This window comes from Perna viridis, chromosome 2 (genome assembly GCF_037379345.1).
Source record: "Perna viridis isolate PV_CMFRI_1.1 ecotype Kerala chromosome 2, ASM3737934v1, whole genome shotgun sequence".
Taxonomy (NCBI): domain Eukaryota; kingdom Metazoa; phylum Mollusca; class Bivalvia; order Mytilida; family Mytilidae; genus Perna; species Perna viridis.
Window position 1 is genome coordinate 19,198,588 of NC_142446.1, and position 9,565 is coordinate 19,208,152.

The 9,565-nt window shown below is 33.8% G+C and overlaps 1 protein-coding gene across 4 annotated transcripts; it reads left to right on the plus strand.

Annotated features, from left to right (window-relative positions):
- Positions 1 to 542: 542 nt before the first annotated feature.
- LOC148623945 (lysosomal proton-coupled steroid conjugate and bile acid symporter SLC46A3-like) lies at positions 543 to 8,868 on the plus strand. 4 transcript variants are annotated; one of them, XM_088566268.1, is made up of 5 exons: positions 543 to 668; positions 1,847 to 2,987; positions 3,238 to 3,321; positions 6,565 to 6,721; positions 8,174 to 8,868. In XM_088566268.1, exons 2-5 carry the CDS (start codon positions 1,868 to 1,870, stop codon positions 8,256 to 8,258), a joined length of 1,446 nt encoding a protein of 481 aa, XP_088422394.1. In that variant the 5' UTR covers positions 543 to 668; positions 1,847 to 1,867; the 3' UTR covers positions 8,259 to 8,868. The 4 variants fall into 4 exon arrangements, with proteins under 4 accessions (XP_088422394.1, XP_088422392.1, XP_088422391.1 ...); XM_088566266.1 differs by lacking the exon at positions 543 to 668 and adding an exon at positions 763 to 1,008 and having other exon boundaries at positions 1,810 to 2,987; XM_088566265.1 differs by lacking the exon at positions 543 to 668 and adding an exon at positions 765 to 1,008.
- Positions 8,869 to 9,565: the final 697 nt, after the last annotated feature.

Here is a 9,565-nt window from a genome sequence, read left to right on the forward strand (position 1 = left end):
ATCCTCCATCTCCAAGAATCACAATCAAATTATAGTAAACCTGAAGAGATATAGTTTTTAGGTAATGTCACTGTATTTTTTTTATTAGCCTACCATTAAAAGCACGAGTACTAAGTTGAATTTGTATCTGTAAAAAAAAACATATTACCTGCATTTTACATGTACTTTAACTGTTTTAAACGCCTTTTGGAAACTACATACTAGGTACATATGAACTATGAACTATGGTTATTAATTTCCGCTATGTATAATGGTTGCTCAGTCCCTCCCCAACTCCTCCCGTAGATGAGCAAATTTTGTATTAGAAAATAAGTTCAGTGGGAGAATAACAGGTAAGGCGCCTACTAAAACAAGCTATACAATAACAGTGAACGAGCAATATAATTGTTGTTTATATACATCATAACTACATTGTATAATGAACCACGTCATTTTCACGAACTTAAGTCGGCAGTGTATCTGTATAGGCATGAAAATATTTCGATGTGTTCGATGAAATTTATGGATATGTGCGGACGGCTATATTATTATTATTTTTTTTTTCGCTTTTATCTTGGAAATAGATAGGTGGAACATTTCAATTGATAAAATACCGTAATGACCATGCTTATAAACTTTTAAATAAGGACTCATGGGTGGCAGTTGTACGCCATGGAATGCCAAATATGGTAAGCTATTCTACATCTATGAAAAACGATCTGAATTTTATGTGTTCGTATTCGATATCTTCTACGTTACCTCATATGCAACTATTACTCCACAACCAATGTACCGGAAAGATTAAACTAATCTTGTTTTATCAATATTGATCGGGTCATTCAAATATATGTACATACATACTATTATGTCAGACAATTGGAAAGTGCTTCGGTCAGTCTGAATTTCTATTGAAAGTGACACACATTTCTGGGTGATAACTTTAAAGATAAAAGTGATAAATTGAAATCATACACCATGGTGCATACAACTGATACCTGGCGTTTAACGAACAATAGTGGAAGGAGAAAGGTAAATATACAACTTCATGTGTAATATATTCATTCAAGTAAAAATGCGTGGGTAAAACTTAAAATGGCAGATAATAAGGATAACAACAAAATTACCGAACACTAATCCTATCCATAATCAAGTCATGTCAAAAATAAATCTGGCGAAATAGATACACCACCGGAGCAGCTGGTACCGCAATGGTCCTGACTTGGTACAGGCATTTCAAACGAAATGGTGGGTTAAATCTACATTTTACAGCGCTAAATCCCCCTCTTTCATTGTGGCGTGAATATACCAGTGATGATTAAATATCATTTGTATGCTTTTGTCATAATCAATAAATCAGCGGTCACATCAGCACAAAGAACAATTTACAAAAATAATCATTACTCATTATTTTAGAAGAAACTGAATATTTTTCAACCAAGAACTGATATCTGAAAAGAATTTGGTAAGAGGCGTTTTAAGAGGCATTTCCCCTGATTCATGAGTCTGTTATAAAGACTGTTCGTTGTAGGGACTCCAATATGTTTTGATTTGAAGAAGCGGTACTTTTGTGCAGCCTGACAGAATACAAGAAAGTCGTAATGTAATGATTGTCCGTTATAATGCATACCTCTCCCATATACTTTCAGTATAATGACAGTACTTATCACTGCTTAAAATTGGTGTTCTATAATAATTATGTACAGAAACAAAACAAAATTACAACAAAGCCGAAACTCTGCAGAAAATATGCATGACACCATTGAAATCTCGCGCTTCGTTTTAAACACGAATTTACACACGAGAAGGTATAATATATTTGTCTTTCATCAGCAGTAACAGTTTTGATACCAAAGATATGTTTGAACAGGGTTAGTGGGAAGAAATCAAAATGGACAACAGTACTAACGTAGAGAAGACAGACATCATACCAAAAGATGTAAACCATAAACAGCTAAGCTCTAGGCGGTTTATTGTTGGGCCTATCGTTGTGTTTTATACATTCGTCTTCCAAGCCATATTCACAGTTACTTCTCAGTATGCATTTTATGCGCTTCAAAAGAAGACATTTCCAAATAAAACCATAGACTACTCTCAAAGCACACAATCTATTTGTGCCAACGATACAGACCCTGTTCTCTCTCACCAGATGGAAGAGATTCAGAAAGAAGTAGCAACTTGGAATGTTTACTGTAATCTCGGAACTGGTATACCTTCATTCGTTGCAGTGATCCTGATTAATTCGTACAGCGATCGGATTGGTCGCAAAATGGCATTTTTGATTCCTATCGGTGGTACTATTATAAATGCGTCATTTTGCGCCGCTGTGGCGTACTTTGAAATAAGTATATATTACATTCCTGTAACCTTGTTCTTAGAAGGACTCAGCGGTGCATGGATCGGGATGATTCATACCGGATATGCATATGTTGCTGACATTTCGGAATCTGGAAGATCAAGGACACTTGCAATGGCCATCCTTGACATTTGTATCGGAGTTGGCATGGTTATGGCTCAGCTAGTGGTAGGGTACATGATTAAATGGACGGGGTTTTTCGTTCCTATGATAGCAATAGATGCATGCCTGGTTGTATCTTTCATTTTGGTCTTAATGTTACCAGAGACAGTAAAAACTGCACCCGCAAACAAGATGAATCCTTTAGAATACGTTAAAAATGTGTTTGAATTCTACTTTAGTCCCGAGCTTGCAGGAAAACGATGGAAATATATTATTTGCATAATAGTATTTTCATTATCAATAATGGCTTATTTTGGAAGAATTTCCGTGGAAACTTTATATCAGCTAAGTAGTCCTTTCTGTTGGAATTCTGTACATATTGGTTGGTTTGCATCACTAAGAAGTCTACTTCAGTTTATGATAGGAATGGCGCTCGTTAAATTATTACAGAAGATATTCTCTGACGAAATGATAGGCTTTATAGGAGCTTTATCTTCAGCCGGATCATCAGCTTTAGAAGCTCTAGCAAGCAATGATCCAATGATGTATCTAGGTAAGTTATAAAGATATGTAAAGTATATAGATGAATTTATAGATATTCAAAACAGAAGAAACTACCAATGAATTTATGTCATCCAAAAAAAAAGAACGAACCTTGGTATAAATCGAGATGACATTTCATATGAAAATTTTATTTAAAAAAAATGCTGCAATGATAGTAGTTTGTAAAACAAATTGTGGCACTTATGTTGAGCTCTCTGTTTATAAAAATGCCATACGTCATTTACCTAAATCGCTTTCAGTTCCGGTGGTTGGCACAACTGCAGTATTGCCACAGCCTATGATGAGAGGTATCATGTCCAAAATGACACCTATGGAAAAACAAGGTATTTAGCTCTTAACATAATCACATTCCAACCCATGGTAAAACAATGATAAAATGGAGTTTCCGTATGTGTAGTACGAAATGTTTGTCATGTGTTTATAACTTTTTATCGTGGTTGAGGTCTAAAGAGGTTTGAAGTACGTCATATTTGAGTTGCTGATATCATACAACATAAAGGGTTAATGGGTTTTACAGAAATCTTTTCAACGATTCCATATTCGTAGTTGAATTGCAAGGACTTAAATGATAACGACTACGGGCATTCAAAATTTAAATACTCGATGAAATTGTGGAAATGAAAACGGCATTTTACGAAAAACCAGAATTCATTTTAAAATCATTGACTAAAGCTGAAAAATATGAAAATGTAATAAGTAAAGTGATACAAAAAGAGTTGATTTTTATTCTTAGAACATTCACCCGGGCAAACCCGTTGCTTCCAAAGCGGTGCTGGTCGCAAATATGGTTGATAAACAAATTGAAAATAGGTCTGAGATGAATTAACATTATTGTTAAACTAGTATGCGAATAAATATTGAAATTATGAATTATTTGGCTGCATCATATCTCAGTCAAAAGGCAAATGTTTAACTTCCAATAATTTGATATATGCTGAAAGTTGAAAAGACGCGTGCGTAATTCATTTGCGTCATGGTCATTTTAGACTATTTTTTTATATTCGAGATAAACGTATTCTAACGCTAATAATTCATGGAGTCAATGTACCTAGTATGGTACACGGTACATGTATATCAGTTATTAATGAAAAACAACTATTTTTAAGAGGAAATTAGACCTTTTTCGATGAAGTCATCTTGCTTTTACAGCGGTTGAATTACAAACTGTGTGCTTGTATGATGCGGTTGATGTTTGTTATCGAATATAAGATATGTTCGATGATAAATATGGAAAAACTTTAAACCTGAGAAACATGTTTTAGTCCATATCATTTAGCGAAACATATATAATCCAAAATTATAATGATTGTTGATTAATTTCACGGATATTCTAACCGTGTAATTATACCTTGTACCTGTGTTTACATGTATTATCATTTTTTTAAACTGATCTACGTGTGTTGTATGGTCTATTTCAACGCACGCAGAGATTTCTATAAAAAATGTTTTAAATTGGTCTGTAACTTGTATGTCAGGTAACTGTTAGTAGTTCTTAGTTTGTACATTTGTGTAATTTATATTCAGTTTCTTTATTTCCGTTGTAACAAGGGACTCCGACCTTTTTGGACTATTTTTTAGGGATGTTCAATTGCGTAATATTTTTCCACAGAGGTCAGATTTCAAAGAGGAAGTGTTGTGATCACGCCAAAGTATTTAACCCCGACGCATTTTTTTTTTTTTGGGGGGGGGGGCTGTACCATGTCAGGAATTTCTGGCATCTGTATGTCTTGATTTGTTTTCTTCTTTATTTGTTTATATGACTTGAGTGTATAGGGGCAAGTATTTCGCTGTACCTGTATGTAATGATGTTTTGGGACAAGCTGCGGCCTGCCCTGTGGTGTGAGAATTTCCTCGTCGTTCATTAAAGACCAAAGGGTGGCTTTAGCTCATCCCGGTGGGGTTGTTGTCTCTTTGACATATACACCATACCTATTCTCGTTATATTTTATAACTAAGCACTTTCGGGCGACTGCTTTGTTTTTACCCGCAATTTAGGTTTTGCCTCACATGTATAATTGACATATTCATATTAGGGAGGACATATAATTGGTCAGAAGATTTTCACCGTGTGAATGAAATGTACGACATTGACGGATTCGGATTTTATAAAAAGGAAGAGGTTCAATTCGGTAATTTCTAATGAGTGTTTTAAAGACTATTGTATATTCATTTTTTTCCACAACTTGCAAACAATTTTTCAACGAAAAGACAAATCCAACTCCCTTTTCTGAATTTTAAAGCTGGTACAGTTCAAAATAAGTTACCAACAGAAAATGCATTAAACATGAAACTTTTTTGGTTAATTTTTGAGTGGTATTAGCCCCAAGGCTGTATATATACAAGTTCATAGTTCATTGATATCCTTCCCACTGTAAACATATTCACTCAACTGAATTACAGGCGTTGTGACGTTTTTGACAGGCCGAGTTTAGAAGACAACACTGGTTTAAAGATAAGCGGAGGGTGTTCACAATGAAATAGAAATTAGACTTTTCTAGACGAAGGAGATACATTATGCAAATGTGCATGTACTATTTAAGTGTTTAGTTAGGGCACATACAGCGTTTACGTATGCATTCAAACACTCAATGAACTTTGAATTTTCTGACTGTGCCATAGACCTGCAAAATTTCCCTTCATTTTGTTGCACCTGTAACACAATTAATATGTTTTTTAAATGCATTTCTTTGTTTGTTACTGAACTTTCCCATGTTGATATTTAAAGCTAGCTTTCTGTATTTTATTTCACTATCCTTGTGTTCAGACATATAATTTAGAATTCATTAGTTTTTTCTTCAAAATAGAAACATATAAAAATCATGTTCATCCTGCAAAAAAATGTATGGACATACGTGCAGAACCAAAACGGCTTATAAAATTAATGATATGCCCCTATAACTCATCCACAACTATGCAAATCATAGTAAAAAGAGTTAGGTTCATGTTTCTTGTTAGTTTTTAAACATAGCCATAGCCATCGTAGTTATTTATGTTGTAAAATAATAATAATAATAAAATAACCGCATTTGCAACACATTTTTGTGCTCTCAACAACGGTATCAAAAGCTACACATTCTCTGCTTAGGTGCTTTGATAAAGTGTTGTTTATTACTAACTTGGAATTGATAATGTTTGTATGAGTTGTTTTTACAAAGAAGATATAAATGAAAGTCATTCTTGAGTTTAGACTTGTCCGTTTACAATAAAAAAAAAACAAAATTTGTGAAAAGTTCAGATGAAAAAAAAAAGATTTTTCACTTTAAACTAGAAATTCTCTCAATCTACAAGAATTATTTCAGTATTCGAATCATTTGCTAGTGAGAAAACCTTTAAACGAGGGAATGGTGTAAGACTTACTTGATAACCAGTCGCCATTTTTCCTTATGATTCCTTATTTTACTCCAAGTGACAATTTTCGTGAACTTGTTTATCAACCGCATTTGGGATAAGCACCGCTTTTGAAGCAACGGGTTTACCCGGATGACATTGAGCATTAGCATTGGACCGTGTATGCGTAAATATTTTATTTATCTCTAGTACTACTATGTGATATATTTCTTCAACAGGAGCAATGTTCGGAGGATTGGCGGCTATGGATATAGCTTTTAGTTTGATAGCATCTGTAGGTGCTAACTCAATCTACTCGTCAACATTGTCTATATACAGAGGGATAGTCTTTTTCGTGCTGTCGTCATACGATGCAATAGGAGCATTGCTTGTAATGTAAGTGATTGATTTAATTATTTCTGTGAAATTGAAAATGTTGAAATACATTTTGTATGCATGCATTTTCTGAGATCAATCTTTTACTTTCCTTTGAGAAGTGGGAGACAGTTTCAAGCCGTCAACGCCTCAGAAACCGCTGTATTGAATTCATGATACTTTCACACATCCATTATCACATGGTGCCATTGTGCATCTTCTATTTTGCGTTTTCATCTGAATGACTTTTTTGTTATCCGTCGATCAAGAAGGGGGCAGTTAATTTTTTACTGCAACAACTAGTCAAATATAAAGTTAGCTTATATAAATGTCCCGGTCATTCTACATTTGAACAGGAGCATTATAAAGGTATGCAAAACTCGAGCAACATTACATCTTGTTTAACGACTTCGTTTGCATTTTGACTACAGGGTCAAGTGGCTTAGGGGAACGATATATCTCGAGATATCTGATAGCAGGTTTTGCTCAAAGTTTTGATGTTATGTTTTTAGTACACTGTTTTGAAAAGCGAAAGGTATATATTGTCATCATGCTGTCAGTTAGTCCCCAGTTTCCATCTGCAACGACCTTGAAACCACAAAATAGATTTCGAAGAAACTTGCTCATGTTCTTAATCACATACATCCATAACACTCTCAAAGCTTACGAGAAGGTGTGTTTACACTTATTAAAGACCTGTTGGTGATCACTTTAATTACTGTTTTCATAAAGATTATACGACGGTGCATTTGCTGCGTTTCACCGTATCTGTTCCTTTTTCTGTTGTATATATATGTACCCTCTATTCTGCACTTCCATCTGAATGACTTAAAAGTAAGCTTTCCTGGTGCAAAACTTGGGTTTTGTAACCACTTGATAATTTGACAGAAGCTTTATGTCAAGATACCATATACATAAAGTGAGGTTCGATTTCAAATTGGACCAAACTTTTGACACCTTTATTCATATTTCGATCATATGTATTCTGTGAAGAATAGTAAGTAGATATAGTGAACTTTGAGGACAGTTTTTTAACTTTTATTTATGATTTTTATTGAAATTATGATTACAACAATGATGCAAAGAATGAGTCCATGGCTATTAAGTTTCCTCATCATTTTTTCTTTATGAAACTATAAAAAGAGAACGTTTATAAAAATCACGCAAACAACAATAACAGTCAATGAACTTATTGTCGCTGTAAAATTAAGTCATATCGCTTTTTATTATACTTTTGATTCCATAACAAACCCAACATGCACATCGAAACATATTTTGAGCCAAGTATGGAACTGTTGTTTTAATGTGGTCATATTTTACTGGTTGATATTCTGTCTTTATCTCAATTCTATGCAACATCAATTATACTTCAAAACTATTAAAAAAATTCTTATTTATTTATTTATTTATTTATTTTGAAAGTAACAAATAAACACTGCGAATAACATTGTGTTGCTTTTCTGCAACTTTCAGAATTCTCATTATTGGAACTTATGGATGTGATAAAAATAAAGATACTGGAATAAGAGAGGAGACGGAGAGACTAATTACCCCATAACAGATGCTTCATAGATAGATGCTTAGGTTATCAGTACAGTCATATTAAAAACAATGATTCAAAATTACATGTATTTCATCTGTTTTCAAACAACTTTCTGAATGACTAAGGATAGGATATGTAAGTCTCGTTCTAGTATCATTTTCTTTACCGGAATTTACGACGTGGAACGTATTGAAAACCGAAGACCGATCTGCATTTTATTGTTTACTCCCGGGTACTGAGAATGCTGTATAACAATGCAAAATCTTCTATTTTATGTTTTTTCTTAATACCTTTATCATGTAGAAATAGATATTTAATATTTTAAACGGTATTTTTTACACGACAGATATTTTGCCATCAACACTGAAATTAATGCTCTCTAAATGACAAGTCTCCATGCTTTTGAATGGTAGACTAGGACCCAATCTCATGTAATCACGGGGTCACATGATGAGACTTACATACCCTATTCTGGAGTTAGTCATTCATCAACCAGAAAAGGGGGTATATTCTCACCCGAATCTGCTTTGAAACAGCTGGGTAGAATTCAATGAAACTTTCACGCATTTTTTATTAGATAAAGCCACTGTACACCTAAATATACTATTTCCGTTTTCCATCTGAATGACTTTTTGTATTTTCTTGAGAAGGAAGCAGGGTATCACCTAGCGAGCTTATCTCGTTGTTTCGTTTGTTTCTAGTTCTGTTTTGCAATTAAATGAACCCATTAATAGTCTAGCATACATAAAGACTTACATATGACCGGGATATTACTACCAAAAACATTACACGGAGCTTTTCAACTTAAACCTTAAGGTGTTTTTTTACATAGTACTTTGTAGAGTCACTATAATAATAAATTTTACTAATAGAGATCTGAAAAAATAACTAGGCATGAACGAGTAAAAAATCTGAATCACTGAGCTTGAATTCTTTGTATTGAATGATTCGTTTTCAGTTCACCGGGTCCAGTTGCCATTACTTGGTATCCTCATCGTCGTCTTCGTCTGTTGACGATTCTTGTAACAACTTCTCTGAAACTATTTAAAGGATTTGAATGAACGTTTCCATTAATATATTATATTAAGATATTTTACGCCACATAGTTAAGTGTAGCTTCTTTGAAATTTCCAAGAAAGGTGTAGATAGAAACACTAAACTTAAAAAAGACTAGGCTTATACATGTTAATAATTAAAGGCAACACTAAATCACTGACCGTCTTCCCCCTTTTGTAGCATTGCATGTTTCAACTTTAAAAAAGAGCAAAGAACATGATAATCTTAATCTAGGGACAAAGACACTATAAATACTACAAAACTAA